Consider the following 18,695-nt stretch of genomic DNA (forward strand, 5'->3'; position numbering starts at 1 on the left):
GGAAATAGTGTTTGTAGGTGTCACAAAGTTGTTGCAGAAAATTCCAGATATGAACAGGAAGGGAACGGACAGAGTTGCATTTGTGGAACAGCTAACTGCTATAAATGGATGCTCCTTCCTTCATTTGAGGAAGGGCTGGAAGACGGAAACAAACACTGACATTTTCCGTTCCTATTTGCACCGCCCGGCCGCACTCCAATTAACACAGTCTGATCCAGAGGAGAGACCGAGAGAACAGGGCAGTGGGATTGTTAGGTGACTGTGGGTAAACTTTAGCTGTGCGACGATTTAAAAACGACATGCATTACTAGGCCTATGCAATCACTAGTAATGCAGCTGGTTTTGGCATGTTGTCACTTTTCACCAGTGGGTGCATCTACATAAAAACATCTTACTTTTCTTTTTTTTTCCCTTGTCACCAGCCCAGTTGGTTTTGTGCACAACACTTGCGCTGGTCTGTGCTGTACTGTGATGTTGAGTTTTTGGTATCGGTGCAGGATGTTTTCTCTACCTAGAGCCTCCCCCAACCCATCTGGACATAATTGGCAGGCCAGAAGGATCTGAACTTCACACCTACCAGTGAAGCCCTCCAGTCATGTGCGTTTGTCACAGTTTGGAGGACAGGCTTTTATTTCATCCCTAACGAGACCCGTGGAAGAGAGATACTACAACAAGCATTTACAATGCAATGGTTTTGCCTTTGTTAAAGTTAGAGCTATTGGCATTGCTCTTGACATTATTTTTATTTATGTTTTTTTTAACATAAATAAATGGCATTGTCATTTACAATGCCACTAGCTTTATCTATCGCAAATGACACACAAACACACACAGAGCCCCCCCACACACACCCCCACACAGAGCCCCTCACACACAGCCACTTAGAGCCCCCCACACACACAGAGCCCCCCACACACACAGCTACACAGAGCCCCCCACACACACAGCCACACAAAGCTTCCTACACACACAGCCACACAGAGCCCTCCACACACACCCACACAGCACAAGCAGGCAACAGGGGGACACGGAGGCACAAGCAGGCAACAGGGGCACACAGAGGCACAAGCAGGCAACAGGGGCACACAGAGGCACAAGCAGGCAACAGGGGCACGAAAACGGAGGCACAAGCAGACATGGGTCTCACCGAGCCTCTGCATACTAACTCACAGTTTGAGTTCAAACCCTCACACATTTTCTCAACCTAGCTGTAGAGAACAAAGCTCAAGTGTTAGTAATTGTTTTCCAGTTCATGGACAGGACACTCACTGATCTGCCACTGTGCTCCCTGGCTTCCGATCTGCTAAAACCCACAGCTTTTATAGATGGTGGTAGTGGGAGGAAAGGAATGAGTTCACTGTCTCACATATCCAGGCCAGAGTACAAAGTGTGATCAGACTCTCTCACATTTCCAAGGTTGTGCTTGGGAAAGAATAGGTAACGAGAAACTAGTGTGAGAATTGTACACATCGTAGGGACAATATGGGACCTAAGCTTATTATTACTGTGTAAGAAAACCAGCATTAATCATTCAAACAAACGTGGATTCTAGCCAGGCATAGTACAAATAGTATTGATTATCTAAACTTGTGTTAATGATATAATTATAAACAACTGCGTATGTTAATAATGTATGTCACAGTCAATCGTAAACATCATACCTGATTTACGGTTACTGAATGATGTAGATCAGGGTTCTAACAAAGTCGGTCCTGGAGGGCCGGATCCATGCCAGATTTTTAAGATAACTACATTTTTTCTGAATGGGGATATGAAAAAAATCTGCCATTGATCTGGGCCTCCAGGACCGACTTTGGAGAACGCTAGTGTAGATGAATCTTCCTGGGACCTTGTCTAGGCACTCAACAGGTGTTCCTGGTCAATCATGACCCTGGGCACTAAGTACAGGTTTAACTACCCGACTCTGCCCTAGAGCACTACATTTGGTCTGTCCCCTCTCTGCCACCTGTCAGGCAACCTCCCACTCGCAGCTCTGATCTCGCGGCATGGGAGCACTTTACACCGAACATAAAAGGGGATGGCACAGTTAACACGGACCCGGCGGTCAGAAACAGAGCGAACCACAGAACTGATCATTAAAAACAAGATTGCGGAGAGAGGGAACAAAAGAGGAGGGCAGAACACCCGGAGTGTTGCGGGCAGTGAGAGTCTGAGTAAAGTGTTTGGAGAGGAGAAAGTGTGGTAGCAGCAGAGGGAGGGAACGTGAGTGACAGAACAGGGAGGCACGAAAGGAGAGAGTAGAGAACGGGTGAACAGAGGGGATGAGGGAAAAGGAATGCAGGAGGAGCTAAGGGGGGGGGGAATACATCTGCAAAGGCCTAAAGAGGGGCAGGAAGGGGTGGAGTGCGAGAGAGAAAGGAGCGACTGGGGATCAGGACATTGGAAGCTGCAGTGAATAAGAGGTGGGAGGGTAAGTGGGTGACAGTAGAAGCGAGAGCTGCAGGTGGGTAGAGTAGGGAGGTAAGGGAGAAGGTGGGAGATGCAGAAGAGTATGAGGGCGTGAGAGGAGTGAGTGGGACCAGAAGTGGGGGTGATGGGAGGATAGAGTAGAGAGATAATGAAGGAAGGGAGGGCAACAGAACAAGGGGTGGTGAATGCAGAAGAAGGAAGTGGGGCGGGGGAAAGAGGGGAAGGCATGGAACAATGGTACAGCAGCGGAAGGAGTAAAGGGGAAAAGAAGAGGGAAACGCTGGAGTACAGATCGATGGGTCAGGAAGAAAAAGAAAAGCGGAGGAGCTACAAGCATGGACATAATATGCAATAAAGATAATGTGCCTATGTCCCGCTCCAACAGGCGTAGCATGCACGTATTTCTTTTATTTTTACTGTTTTTTATAGTTAAAAAAAAAACTCTTCTCCCCTCGCCGGCTCCTGTGTTGTTACCAAGCTGGTGGCTAAATTGTGCAACCAGGGAAGGAGGGAGGGAAGAGGACTAATCGGGGTAATAAACAATATCAAACCAGCTTCCGCACTTGGAAGTCAGACCTGCTATCTGCATAGGCTAGAGAGATTTGCACACAACATTTACAGAGAAAATAAGGGCACTTTCTGAGACATGAAATAATTGGAAAACTCACAGAACGTAAACAAGCACAGGCAGTGCCACAGGCTTGACACCAGCAGCACTTGAGTACTGGCCGAAGCAATAAAAGAAAAGCCTGCTGCAGCGCAAAACAATGAAAAGGATTACTTTCGGTACACAATGGAAGAATGAGATAAATAAATAAATGTATGACAAATCTGACTAATAGTCTGGAGCTAGTGGATGGATACCTGGAATACATCCAACCCTCACTAACACAGGTGGATGCACATACGGGCTTAGAGGCCCGAACGAATGCCTGGCCTGTGTTGCTGACTTTTGCACTGCATAATGGCAACGGGATAACAATGAGAGTTTTTTTAATCACCTGAATTCTTAATGTTGCATTGGATTGGTACGAATAAAGTTGTTAGTTCAAACCCAACATCATTTATGAGGAGGGGGGGTGGAGGGGCAACCCCCTGCAATTCACCGGTCCCTTCATCTGGGGGCGTAGGTTGATGTTGCCCTACAAGCCAAGCCCCCGGTGCATGCAGCACTGCCTCTGCCTAGCACTCAACCCCCTTCTCGTCGGCTTCACCCTCGCAGCACTCGGAGCCTGTTGTGGTCAGTCGGCTTTCCCGAGTTATCTTCCGCTCGAGGTCGGGTACTGTTTGAGTCGACTCCTCTGTGCCCCTCGACCCCGGCAGCACGACTCGCCCCCTGATGTACGCATCTGTGTTGTAAGTGTTCAGTGTACACGCGGCACCTTGCACATCTGCCGTTTCCTGTCAGAAACCTTCTTGTTCACCAGGCAAAAATCAAAGACAACGGACTGTGTCAGAACTGGGTTTGGAATGTCTTGAATGAAGCAATAGTGAAACATGCAATATGCTTCAAGGAAGCCACGTGCTCTTCTCGTCAGCACGAACCCTTTCGGAAACGGAGACCAGCAGACCCCCGAGGCCCGGCTCGTGTCTGCACGTACATGCCGGTGCAGGGAACTCCCCGGACAGGGCTCCACCTCTCAGGCCTCCAGAGCAGCAGCCGGGAGCCCGGCCGGAGACGAGGAAGGCGGGGAGGACATGACGAGTGAAGGTAGGAGACAGGGGGAGAGAGGTTGGGGCAGGAAGGCAGGGGAAGAGAGGAGGGGAAAAAAAAAACAAAAAAACAAATCGACTCACCTGCACCTTGCGACGGCGGCACTTCTCCGGTCTCCCTCTTCGGCATGGGAGACCGGCAACGTCGAAAATCTCTCTGGCACTTCTCCGGTCTCCCTCTTCGGCATGGGAGACCGGCAACGTCGACGGCGGCGGTTCCCTCCAGGCCACGGGAGCCCCGCGGGCGCCGCCATACTGCTTGCCGTCTTCCTTCTTCCCCCGGGCTGCGGGGGGCGGGCACTTCCGGCCGGCCGCGCTAGGATTGGCCGGCCGGCCAGTCACGGGGCGGGAAACGGGGGAGAAGAGACGCAGTAGTGCCGGCAATGCCGGACCAGACTCGGGGGCGTTCCCGGCGTCGCGTGACGTCGGCAAAAGGGAAAGAATGTCAGGAACGCCCCCGTGTCTGGTCCGGCATTGACGGACAGGCCCCTCGTCCAATGGCAAGGCTCCGTTTACGGAGCCAGCCAATCAATGACGAGGGCCGACCCAAAGCACCCTACAGTTCTCAACAGGATTTCGCCTGCGCGAAAAAGCTGCGCAGAGCGCAGCTTTCGCTAGGCAAAACCTAACAAAAAGGCTGTCTGTCAGATGACCGCGCCAGCACTATCAAGCAGCCCTGCAACAGTTTCAGGGAGCAGAGCTGGCCAGAGGAGCCGAGAGCTTTACTGTGTGAATCATCGCTCAGGTGCAAGGCCATCCCTGCTGCTGTAGTACACTTGTCACAAGCATTTTTAGTTCAATAGCAATTTTGCATTCATTTATCACTACAGGCCCTCGTGTGAAGTTAGTGCCCTTCCATTTCTGGTGCTGTGCAAAAGTTTTAAGATTTCCTTAGAGTGTTTTGTTGCTCAAATTGGTGTAATTTCTGATATTTATGTTTTCCTCATCTTCATTGCTTGATTTTGCACACAAGAAAGTGTCACTCATAGTCACTGTATGTCACTCATAATTACACAGAAATTATGAAAATATCACATAGCAATCTGAAACCTTGGCGGCTATGTACAGTTTAATAATTAGCGCTTTTGTCGGCGGCGCCACGGAGGGGTACGCACAGTCTTGTCTCTGATAAATTATTTTAGTCACACACAATCAATTTTAGTTTCAAATCTGCAGGCTGGGCTGCTCTGTCTCATCATCCTTCTGAATGAGCCTGGTTTATCTGCAGATCGATTTAATCACAGTAAATCTGCAGGCCCAGCCAAGGGCTGCTCTGTCTTCTAATCCTTATCATGGGTGCCCTGACTAACTGGGTTTATCTTCCCAGACTACGGGTCAGTGTGTGACTGTTTTACCAGCCAGGCTAGCTCTCGCTGCTCTCTCGGCACTGGGGCCCAGACGGGGATAGGGAGGGGGGAGGGGCACTGGGAAGTTCTTGTTGCTCAAATGTCTGTAATTTCTTATATTTAGAAGTTTCCGTAATCTTCATTGCATGATTTTTGCTCTAGAGAAAGTGTGACTCTTAGTCATTGGAATGCCATTCATAATTTCACAGAAATTTTTAAAATGTCACACATGGCAATCTGAAACTTTGGCAGCTATGAGTCTGCCTATGTATACCCATCTTGAAACGGTAATAGTGCTCATTTAGTGCAGTGCAGAAAACTGTGGAAGTAACGCTAGATTGTCTTTGCTTTGAGTTTACCAACTGGTTCTCTTAATGTTTCAATAAGTAAAATTGTGTTTGTTGCTGTGAGCCAAAGCACGAAACAAAACTATGGCTACGCACGGTTTACCTGTTTGAACTTGAGCTTTCACAGTGTAGTCCTCTGTCTGTTTCGGGAGCAGAGAGCAGGGAATCCCTGTATGTCAGGAAAAGGCAGGCTGAATGTGATTGGTTGCAAGTTTCAAATATGCAGATTTTTAAAGCAGTGAGTCACCCAGGATCTACTGAGAATGCTTTATTGCGAAGAATGCGCCTGCCTGTGCATCTTTAGATTGTCATTTTGTGGTGTATACAGCCATATGTTTTTGTTGGAGTTGATGATGACAAACCTTTTCTTACTGTATGTTAAAATGGTTTTTACTTTTCCAGTCCGTGTGAGCTGCAGGCTATTGTTTTAAGACCATGGAAACGAATATCATTTCCGTAATTGTAAACTGAAGAAATGAGATTCTAAAGTGTGTTTTCGCTAACTACGAGGAAGAGGTTTAATGTTTCCTTCGAAGCGTGGAGAGACTGAACAGTGTGGCATGAATGCAGCTACTGATTGCTTTGAACTATACGTTTGGCATTACTCTTAGCGCACGCACAGCTGCTGGTGTGCGCAGTAATGGACCCGAATATCAACTCAAGGAGCCGTCAGCCTAACGCAATTAGGAAATGGCAATTATTTGCGCCGCTCGGGTGTGCGCGCTAAATATAGCACACTGCGCGCTGAGGAGGACCTCTGTGCGCGCGCGCTCACGCGCGCGGGTTATTGGGAACAGTGGTTGTAGGTAGTGTGGGGGGGCTGAGAAGTCACAAACTGCAGGAGGGGGGCACGAGAAGAAAATAGTGTTTGAAGTAAAGGGGCCAGTAGCCATGGAAGTATACAAATGACGACATGACCGTCATGAGAAGGGAATAACAAGCCCAAAACCAATCGGAAGGCAGCATTTTGGACCTAAGCCAATGAAAAAGATAGGCGGAGAGTGGGCGGAGCTTCCACCAAGCCACAATATACTGAATACTGCATGCCTCGCAAAGCGTGCAGCGCATGCGCTGCAACACTAGGCTCGACCTAAAAATGGAGTGGGTTTGATTGACCACTCCACACATCTGTTACCTGCTGGCTTGATTTGTAATCCGAGCAGGGGCCTTCCTTAATTTTGTGGTCAGCAAATTGACTATCACTACAGTAATGAATAAAACACTTATTAAGGTTCTGGGAGGAAAGTCAATTTATGGTGTGTGTTGTACAAATTGTGTGCTTTGTTGTTATTGACATTATAGTTCTCATAATTAATTATTATTACTATTATTATTAATAATAAAACAGAAACCACAGTGAGTGTGTAATGCTCACTGTGCCTTATAATTCAAAAGAATGTAACTCACTGAATTTGGCAGGAACGTTATGCCACAAAGTTGTTCACTCAATCCCAGCCTAATGCAATAACGTTTATTGAGAACTAGCAGACAGCCAGATGTAGTTGACCTGAACCCGAAGTACAGCACTAGTGAAGATCCTGTAGATACATCACCAGATTGCAGCAATGCACTGTTCTGCACACTAAACAGAAGACATGCACACTCCCCCGCATTTAGAAGGGCAGAGTCTTGCATATAAAGAGTGAGAAAGAGGATCAGCATCCAACATGGGCCAATGGAAACACCCTGAGAAGGACCCCCAAATGATGCATGATGGAAAAGAATAAAAACGTTTCCATAGATCTATTGCTTCACAGCAAAACACACATTGATCAGACATAGGGGACACTAATGATTGTCCCCTTGAATGTCCCTGATTAGTTTTGTCAACAGACGAAAACATTGAGACAATATAACGATGGAAGAATGAGTACTAAATGGCACTTCAAATTGTACCATTTAAGGCTACAAATGTGAAGGTGAAGACTGTGATGTAACCAAAATGTGGTTCACCTTGGGAAATTACACACGTCTCTACATTTGGCCTCATGTGTTTTTTGAACTTTTTATACAACATGACCTTATAAATCACTTTTATCTCGACAGGCAGCAGTACCCTTTCCTTGCTGGCCCCCACAGGCTGATCTAATGTAGGACTAATGTCAACAAGAAGTTGATGAGACAACGTGGAAGTTTTCAAAGTTTATATGCACAATCATCTCCTCCCTGCCCACCCACAATGTTAGGCTTGACCCCTTTGTCTCATTTAAGAAATCATTAAAAACATGACTTCGCTCTGTTTTCAGGCATAGCGCTTAAATACCCTCGGGTTTAATGTGCGCTATAAAAAAATGTATTTCTCTTTTACACACCTACCCCAGATTGGAGAAAACACACACCACAAGGCTATTTGTATCACATGTGTTGTGTTGACAATCACATAGACAGACTTCTGGCCTACTAACTCATTATGTAATAACCATCCAGACTACCTCCCAGAGGAAAGAATGGGCAGAATTTGGAGCCTCAGCAGAGAACATGTATTTCCTTAGAGCTATGTGACCTTTGAGTAGCTATTTGCAATTGATCAAATGTGAATGTAGCATACCAGTAACTAAATAACAGTGTAAACTGTGAATAACGCCCTCTCCCCCTGAATCCTTTAAATCCCTGCCCATCATTGTTAGACACCAGTCATGAGGATGGGCTAAATTCCAGTATGTGTACTAATAACATGTTGAGATTTGTGGCAAACACCGCATCTCTCAAAATTTTGCCCATTGAAATTTCAGCATGTCAACTTGCCAAAACTTACCGGGGGGGAAACAGGGTATGTTTCACTACATGCAAAATTTGATTCATAATGCACCAATTCTACACGTACTTTCTTCTTTTTCTGGGGAATACTTCAACGCTGTATATTATTATCAGACTGCCTTCCTGTTCACAAAGCGTGCTTTGCACCATCCTATTTTGATTGTTCAGTTCCAAAATATTTACCTTGTGTATTTTATTTTTCAGCTGCATCATCCTCATCCACAATTCAAAAGATGTCTGCTCTCAGGTATGGTTTATCTGATAGGTTTGTGCTGGGCATCTTTTCAGGCACTTCTTGAACTCTACATCTGTTCTGCGCCCTGCAATCCTTTACTAACACAGAGACAGACTGGTCTGCCTGCAATTGGGAGAACTCCTGTATACCTTGGCATGGCAAGCAGCTTCTTCCTTGGCTCCTGTTTAAAGTAAGTGGTCTCTACCTAACCATGGTTGGACCAGCTAACTGGGACACTGGCAAAATCCCAACCTAGCATGGGGATAGTGGCAGAGGTGCCTTCCTCAGCTAATCGAGTCTAGATTGCAGCTCAAGAGAACATCACACAGATTTCACCTATATTATTTGGTGCGGAGGAGAAATAATGCTACTGGTAACTATAACAGGGTCTCAAGTATTGGGATACCTCATGAGTTCAATGCAAGACATCATTGAAAACATGGCTTTTTATACACTGTAGGCCTGATTCAGAAAGGTAAACTTACCATTGGTAGTACTTTCACTACTTTCTCGGAATTCACAAACTAAGGGGGTCATTATGATGTTGGGTGGATCGCCATCTTTCCCCGCCCGCCAGCCATTTACCCCCGCCCTGCTTTTCCGCAGGCAGGCAATTGTTACGATTGCCTGCCGTGCGGACCTGGGCCATAATATGGTGGCGGTGCCTAGCAGGCACCGCCCACCTTCTTATGATGTGTGCAGATTTGGGCCTTTCCATGGCGGCGATGCCGCCATGGAAAGGCATGCAGTCTTTGGCTATGGTGGCCAGTTGCGGGCCCCCGGGGCGTTGGGAGGTGATGGGTGCACTTGGGGTGAACCTATGGTATCCCCCTCCATTGGCATGCACAAGGTGGCAGGCACTGCGTGGTGCCTGTCATGTTGTGCATGCCAATGCACAACATGAATATTTTGCATTGCGGAGGGTGCCTAGCGGGACTGCCGCACCTCTGGCGGTCAATCCCATTTACCGGTGGCGGGCAGACATCGTAATGGGGCCCTATGTGTGGAGTTTTACAAATTCCACGTTTGTTATACTTATGTGTTCAGAGTTCTCTTTTCCTGGTGACTCTGCAGTCAGGGTGGAGAACACCGTAATTTTGTAGTATATTTTGTAGTACTACAAAGGTCAGTTTGTGAGTCAGGCTCAGTATCTGGAAGTTGTGCTAAAAACGTATTATACTATGAATAAGTAGAGGGTGGGTCTGCACACCTTAATGGAATCAGATTCCTATGAACAGTGTGTATTGGTTTAAAGGTTGTGATGAAGTTTGTGCGTGCCTACATGTGAAGAGGGATTGTGCCCTGCGTCCCTCTGAGGTAAAATAATGAAAACAGTGAGTCAGTGGATAACCACAGACTACATGTAGCACTGCAATGGGCTATGAGCAGCCTCTTAAAAGTTCCACAACATTTTTGCAAATTTCAACATAAAGAAGAGACAAAAACTCTATCAATTGTGTTCATAAATTGATTCATTTGAATAACCAAGGGTAAAGCACAAAATAATAGATTCAACAGTTATCCTACAACTGGATTTGCTTTTCGCAAAAATAAAAATAAATGTATACATACAATATGCTCAATTCATCTCATAAATTAAAATTCATATCATCCAAATATTATGAATTCCCAATACATTTCGGGTTCATCAAGAACCCTTCTTCAGGGGATGTACTTTGAAAGAGATGACAAATGACGACAATTTCTTTTGAAGTTCTCCGTCCAGAGCTACAACATAAAGCATAAAAAATGCCAATGAAAACAACGGTCAAAAACACATAGATCTGCTAGATACAGCGAGTGATTATGCTCCTAGGATTTGCACTCAGAAAGAGAATAAGACTAAAAATGAGGCCAACGCACCTGGTGAAATTCATGTGACCGTGATTAAAGAAACGTGCTTGAAGGGAAACCGTGTTGCGTGCAACTCGATGCACAAGTGACCAGTGCAGAATGTTATAGTAAAAATGCTATTATCTTCAAAAAAGTGCAAAAGTTAGTAAACAAGTGAAAGAACAAGTGAAAGAACAGCACGGACTCCTTACCCCTGTTGTCTGTCAAGAAAGATAAATGACGATATCACCAGCGCGCTAGAGAGGCCAAAAAGATACTTTAATACACAATCTTATCCGACTATATGCGTACATATAAGATTCACGTGTTCAATGAAAGTCTTACCGATGGTTACACAATCGTGTGTCGCTAGAGTCACACCACAAGTTTATAATCAGTCATTCTGTAAGATAAATAATGGGGTCGCTTAGGACGCGACATACAACTGGTAAATTTTTTAAAGAAGAATACCCGCTAGGGCTTCAAAAACTCACCGGCTCGACAAGCAGCGTGTGGGCTTCCGGAATCTTTCATAAACAGCGCAACCGACGTGACGTGTATGCCGTAAGCCACTGCTTAATTAATCGCGTATTGCTAGATTCGCACTGCAAGTTTGAAATCAGTCACTCTGTGGGGTAAAAAAATGGGGAACTCGACATCCAACTGAAAGTTGAAAGAAGAGTACCCGCTCGGGCTTCCAAAACTCACCGGCTCAACAAACAGCGTGTGGGCTTCCAGAATCTCTCATAAACAACGTACCGGACGTAACGTGTGTGCCGTAAGCCATCAGTGTGGAGCATTTAAAGGGGCCGGACTCTCCAGATATAGATGACGGACTATGTGTGTGTCGATTGAACCACAAAGCCTTTATTAAACCTCACAAACGCCGAGCAATAAACCCAGAAGTACCTAACAGTGACAATCCTTAACCGGATAGGGAGTGTTCTATCGCTTAATGAAAGCGATGGGGAACAATACCAACAAGCATGTCCCAACCTATTGTGGAAAAAACCAAGGCCACAAATAACGCCAAGCCAAAATAAAAACCCAAATCAACGTGATGTATAACATTGTCCTACCAGTAAAAGCGACAGTAATCCTGGGCGGTAGTAAAAGTATGTTACAATGAGTGCAAATCCCTTACAGTCTAAAGATCACAAAATCAGATAATAACAGTGAAAAACAACAGGTAAATGAGATTACAACAAGCATAACAATTCGTAATGATCATTGAGCACTTCTGGGATTATGGTGCCAAGATATTTTATCCAATGCGTTTCTCTGCGTGCAAGGTCTGTGTGTATGTCAATGCCTGATGTGATGTTAATGCGTTCAAGGATGGTGAACCATAGTTGGGGAATGGTATGTGATGCTGTCAACCAGTGTGCTGCCAAGGAAGAATTTGTGTTTTAATTGCGGATTCTGCTTTTGTGTTCCACAATACGTGTTTTAATCTTTCGACTGGTTCTCCCCACATATACAAGCCCACATGGGCATTTTATTGCATGGATTACTCCTTCAGTGGTACGATCTGATGTATGTTGTAGTTTCACTTTTTGACCTGTGTGTGGGTGAGTGAATATGTTCCCTGTGATTACATTTCCGCATTGTCTGCAATTGTGACACTTTTTCATACCTCTGTGAACTAATTTGGCATCCACTTTTGGTGAATTCAGTAGCTCCCTCAGATTGTTCGATCTGGTGTGTGCGAATAGCGGTGAACCATAGAAAACTCCATTGAAGTCTTGTACATTCTCAATGATCTCCCAGCATTTCCTAATAATGGCCTTAATGCTAGGTGCTTGTGCTGAATGTTTTAGAACGAACACTTCTCATTGCATGTGTTTTTTAGTGGTTTGCATTAGCAGATGATCTCGGTTTTTTGAGGAAATGATTTGTTCAGCTCGTTTCAATATGTCTTCAGGATAACCTCTCGTTCTGTATCTTTCTATTTGGTCCTGAATCAGGTAGTGGCATTTCGATTCTTCAGAAGTAATTCTCTTTATTCTTGTGATTTGAGAAATAGGTAAGTGTTTCTTGAGAGAATACGGATGTGCACTTGAGAAGTGCAGTGCATTGTTGAAATCAGTGGATTTCCTGTACACAGCCTTGTTTACTCACTTTTGCACTTTTTTGAAGATAATAGCATTTTTACTATAACGTTCTGCACTGGTCACTTGTGCATCAAGTTGCACGCAACACGGTTTCCCTTCAAGCACGTTTCTTTAATCACGGTCACATGAACTTCACCAGGTGCGTTGCCTCATTTTCATTCTTATTCTCTTTCTGAGTGCAAATCCTAGGAGCATAATCACTCTCTGTATCTAGCAGATCTATGGGCCCGATTCACAGAATGAACTTAAGACTAAATCCTAAACTTACTACTATTTGGTATTCACAGAATGTATTTACTACTTTCGGGATTCACAGAGTGAACTTACTACTTTCGGGATTCACAGAATGAACTTACTACTTTCGGTATTCACAGAATAGATTTAAGACTACTAACTTTACGTCTGCACTCGGGCCGTAAATTCCGGCCCGGAGGCGGAGTTTCCGGCCCGGAGGCAGAGATTCCGATTTGGGGGCAGAGCTTGTGGCCCGGAGGCGGAGCTTGCGGCTTGGAGGCGGAGCTTCCGGCTCAGAGGTTGGGATTTAGCCATGGCTGAAATCTCCACCTCTGGGCCGCAAGCTCCGCCTCTGGGCCGCAAGCTCCGCCTCCGGGCCGGAAACTCCGCCTCCAGGCCGGAATTTACGGCCCGAGTGCGGACGTAAAGTTAGTAGTCTTAAATCTATTCTGTGAATACCGAAAGTAGTAAGTTCATTCTGTGAATCCCGAAAGTAGTAAGTTCACTCTGTGAATCCCGAAAGTAGTAAGTGCATTCTGTGAATACCAAATAGTAGTAAGTTTAGAATTTAGTCTTAAGTTCATTCTGTGAATCGGGCCTGCAGTGTTTTTGACCGCTGTTTTCATTGGCATTTTTTATGCTTTATGTTGTAGCTCTGGACAGAGGACTTCAAAAGAAATTGTCGTCATTTGTTATCTCTTTCAAAGTACAACCCCTGAAGAAGGGTTCTTGATGAACCCGAAATGCATTGGGAATTCATAAAATTTTGGATGATATGAATTTTAATTTATGAGATGAATTGAGCATATTGTATGTATGCATTTATTTTCATTTTTGCGAAAAGCAAATCCAGTTGCAGGATAACTGTTGACTCTTATTTTGTGGTTTACCCTTGGTTATCCAAATGAATCAATTTATGAACACAATTGATACATTTTTTGTCTCTTCTTTATGTTGAAATTTGCAAAAATTATGTGAAAACTTTGTGGAACTTTTAAGAGGCTGCTCATAGCCCATTGCAGTGCTACATGTAGTCTGTGGTTATCCACGGACTCACTGTTTTAAAAAAATTTATTATAGCCATGTTAAAAAGAATTTGTTAGGCTCAAATTCCCATTTCTAAACAAAAGGGTCATATTCACTCGCTAAGCCCACATGCTCAAGGCAATTTTCAGGCTGGTTTTAGAACATTTCCTGAGTAGCAGTTGAGCCCTGTCTCTACTTACCTGAGAAAGCAGTCAGAACCACCTAATATCCTAGATGCAGCTGAGGGTGGCTGGGGCACAGAGACTATGGGGCCCATTAGGATGGCGGGCAATCCGCCCACCATCCGCACCTATATTCCCCCCCCGCCATATTAGGATGGAGGGGGGGGACCGCGGCGGACAGAAAGACCGTCCACCGCTTTTCCGCCCCGGTCGCAAGGCGACCAGGCGGAAAAGGTTGAATATGGTGGCGGTGTCTAATAGACACCGCCAGCCATATTATGATGGGCTGCTGTGGTTGCCTTTCCGCGGTGGCGATGCTACCACGGAAAGGCATGCGGTCTTCACTCTGGGGGCCCCCTGCGGGCCCCCAGAGTGAAGGAGAGGTGGGGGTGCACACGGGGGGTACCTGTGGTACCCCCCTGCATTTGCATAGACAAAGCGGCAGGCACCACACAGTGCCTGCCGCTTTGTCTATGCAAATGCATTGATGCATTTTTAGCATTGTGGCGGCTGGTGCTGAGAGCACCTCCCGCCACAATGCTAAAAATGTAGGATGTGCCCGCCACTGTGGCGGACACATCCTAATACCCCCCACGGGACCCCTGCACTTATGGCGGGCGGTCCCAATCCCCGTGAGGATGGCAGGCGGGCAAAGTCATCCCGCCATCCTAATGACCCCCTAAGGCCGGACTGGCCTTACTGGGCATCAGGCATTTCCTGCGGAGGCTGGAAGTGTGGGGGGCCGGTTTTGTTACTGAGGGCTGTGTTTGTAGCAGTGTAGTTTTGAAACCACCATATACAGAGTTCCTTGTATATCCAGTAGTTTTCAGGCAACAATAAAAGTGCCAAGATAACTCTGGTGATTAATGTACCTGCTGGAAAGAGATCAGAGTTTTGTCTAGTGGCAGTTTTGACTCATCCAAGATAGCACAGAAGGTTAGCATGCCTGCTGCAAAGGACGTATACCATGCAGATCACAGAACTATTTTTTATGTGCATAGCTTAGAGGTTTACTGCTTTATCACAGAAACCCTATTTTTGCTATGCAGATCATAAGTTACACTCCTAATCTACCACAGTAAGCTATGACGTGTCATCAAAGAGCTGCATGCAAACTACATGGTAGAGGTTAGAAAGTTATGCGCTTTTTCGAAGTGGGTCTTTATTCTAATGTTGCTAAGAAGGGTTTATTTGGGTAGAAATAAATTCTTATTAGTAAAGCCAGCCCTAACCACTGTGTTACGTTCTGAATCCTGAGTTTGTGCTTCCCCACACCAAGCACTCTTAAAAAATGCTTGAACGCTATGATGTATTTTTTTCCAAAATGCAAATAAATATATTCTCAAAAAACATTCTTTGAAGGTTAGGGATGAGTGCGCCTACAAACCTCATCCACAGAAAGGTTGCTCAAGTCAAGATCATGGCAATTAAGTCTTAATTCTGAATAAATGTTAACAATAAAAAAAAAATGCCTACCATTATGGACAACATGAATCTTACACCTTATAGTCCCCTTTGTCTTATGCAACATTTTATATACACTGATTACACACGTAGGATTCATCATCTCTGTATTAGCGTGTGATGTAAAGTGCTCCAATACCCTACACTGGTATGAGAGGCACTATAAAACAAATGAAATGCATGTGAGAGAAGGGGCTATGGACAGATGCGGGGCACTGCTGGGAGGTGATAGTGAGGGAATCCTTGAAGTGCCCCAAGAAAGATGAGCTGGTCTCACAAAATTTGCCTGGGCTGCTTTCGGTTCCTAATCCGGCCCTGAAAGAGACATCTACACAAGTGTACACTGACGCTATATCATTAACCAGGGACACATGGGTTATCCTGCTAATAAATGGGTGGAAAGGTATTTGTTAAAGTGACCATAGTAATTATATTATCTGCAAATCTCTTTTATAGCCTTTCCTTAAGCAGAAAAATAAGTGAACACACACAGTGCTATTCACAAAGGTAAGTTATACATGTACGTTTGCTCCTACACTTTTGAGTAACTTTACTTCTTTTGGCTATTCACCATTTACGAGTGTAAAGTTACTCAAAAGTGGAGTCTTGCATGTCTCCACCCCCTAAAACAGGGGTTGGAGCCAAAGTGTAAGTTACTACTGCCAAAAAGGAGCAGTAGCAAGTCCAGCGCCACAAATGGCTAGCTACTGATACTGCAACACCATCCCATTGAAAATCATGTTGACAGGGACTTAAAATAGAACCCATAGGAAATAATGTTAAATTAAAAGAATTTATTTTGACAACTACACTATTTTAATTATGTTTACATTTGTATAATATATAATTATGTATATATATATATAGATATATATATATATATATATATATATATATGTTTACATTTTTTATCTATACTACTATATAAGGAAGAACTTTGAGGCTTTGAGGCGGGTAAACTCGGGAACCACAGCGCCAATCCACATACCCGATACATCGTTGGAATCCTCAGGGTGTGCAGATGGACATAGGCTATATAAAGTTAAAAAATAGGTTATATTTAAAAAATTTACATTATAAAAAAAGTAGTCCCCTCGAAGTAGCGCCGGCCGCAACCTGCGTGCTGACGTCAGGAGCACGGGGAGGAGCGGCGTCCAGGAGCGGCAGACATGGCACGGGGGAGGAGCGGCGAGGAGCGGTGGACTGAGGAGCGGTGGCTGAGGTAAGGCAGCGGGGGTCTGGGCAGGTGGGGGACGGGGTGATGTAAGGCTCCAAACTACCACGATCACGCTCATTAGTTTTACCTCAAACACAGCTCAGGAAGTTGAACTGCAGATCGCCAGCGTTTCAGCGTTTCAGCTTTAAGGGTCATTAGGTTGACACGCGGGCATTATGTTACCATGCTGGAATCTCGGCACGCCGAGCTCAGTCAAGGGTAAACCCCGCTCAAAGAGACCCCACAGGCGAAAGTGATCCGTCAACCTCGGAGCCGTGTTTAAATGTGCCCTCTTTTCGTGGTACTTTTCATGTGGACGGGGAAAGCAAACAGCCCGATGCGCACTGCTGTGACTATCATATGTCGCCTTTTTAAGGCTCCGGGGGACAATGTCGGTGCAGGCGGGGGTCGGGGCAGGCGGGGGACGGGGCGGGCTGGGACGGGGAAAGCAAGCAGCCCGAAGGAAAGCCAGGAAATATGGTTCGGTTTATGCCCACTCTAAACACATGGAAATGGTAATTTCCAGGCGAAGGCTGGAGTAATAGCTGCAATACAGTGAGACGGTTTTACATTATAGTGCACTGCTGTGACTATCATATGTCGCCTTTTTAAGGCTACGGGGGACAATGTTGTGGCAGACGGGGGTGGGGCAGGCGGGGGACGGGGCGGGAGGGGGCCCGAAATGCTGGACAATGTTGGGGCAGGCGGGGGTCGGGGAAGCCTGATTGCTCCCGGACAAGGTCGGGGCGGGCTGCTAGTTAAATATATGTATATATATATAATAAAAAATGTAAACATAATTAAAAAATATTTGATGATAACATGTTTTCATAACATTTATTATTCTTAAACTTAATGTGCCTATTTTTGAAAATAGTTAAATTATTTAAAAATAATTCTATACACACTTTGTGTAATTGTTAATACCCAATGAATAAATACAAACATTGTTAGGTGAAATATTTTTTTAATAACATAAAGGTTCTTTACTTTCATATATTTACGTTAATTAAACATTATGGGGGTCATCCGGATGGCAGGCTTCCTACCGGGAAATGGGACCGCCCGCCGTAAGGAAGGCATGTTGTGCACTTCCATGCACAACATGGCAGGCACCGCGCGTTGCCTGCCATGTTGTGAATGGAACTGCAGGGGGGTACCATAGGTACATGTGCACCCCCCCCAATTACTGCATGCCTTTAAGGCATGTTTCTGCCCCCATGATAATATGGCTGGCGGTGTCTGACAGACACCGCCACCATATTAAACTCTTTTTCGCCCGGTCAACTTGTTGACCGGGCGGAAAAGTGACAGACGGTCTTTCCGTCCGCCGCGGTCCACACCGGCATAGTAATATGGCGGGGGGGAAATGGGTGACGGGCGGCGACGGATCTCGGGCGGATTGCCACCGCCATGCGGGCGGTGGCAATCCGCCCGAGATTCTAATGGGGCCCTTAATTCAAAATAAACTTAATAGTGCTGTAGCTTTCTTTTTCATAGTACATATAAAATAACCATGGAATATTAATTTTCATAAATATTTAACATGCTAATAAGATTTTTTACAAGTTTAATAAACTTTATATACTATTCCACTGTGACAGAGATTTGGTAAATATATTGCAAAGCAAGCAAAGGACGTTATACTTGGAAAAAAACGAATACAAATAATGTTCTGCTAAATGTTAATGTAAATTAATGATATGTTTATATATTTATTTTAAATGTTGAACAAAATAAATAATACTACAGCACTGCTAACTTAACTTGATTTTTAAATGTATTTATTTTTAATATA

General features: G+C 45.1%; 1 protein-coding gene across 1 annotated transcript in view; it reads left to right on the forward strand.

The window, feature by feature from the left end:
• The window catches only part of LOC144820247 (transmembrane protein 116-like), a 181,325-nt gene that overhangs the window by 129,045 nt on the left and 33,585 nt on the right, over positions 1-18,695 (forward strand). The window contains exon 8 of the mRNA XM_078677843.1: positions 8,798-8,840. Coding sequence (XP_078533969.1) covers positions 8,798-8,840 — 43 coding nt within the window. The remainder of the gene's footprint in view (positions 1-8,797; positions 8,841-18,695) is intronic.

Source organism: Lissotriton helveticus, chromosome 1_1 (genome assembly GCF_964261635.1).
Source record: "Lissotriton helveticus chromosome 1_1, aLisHel1.1, whole genome shotgun sequence".
In the NCBI taxonomy this organism is placed as follows: domain Eukaryota; kingdom Metazoa; phylum Chordata; class Amphibia; order Caudata; family Salamandridae; genus Lissotriton; species Lissotriton helveticus.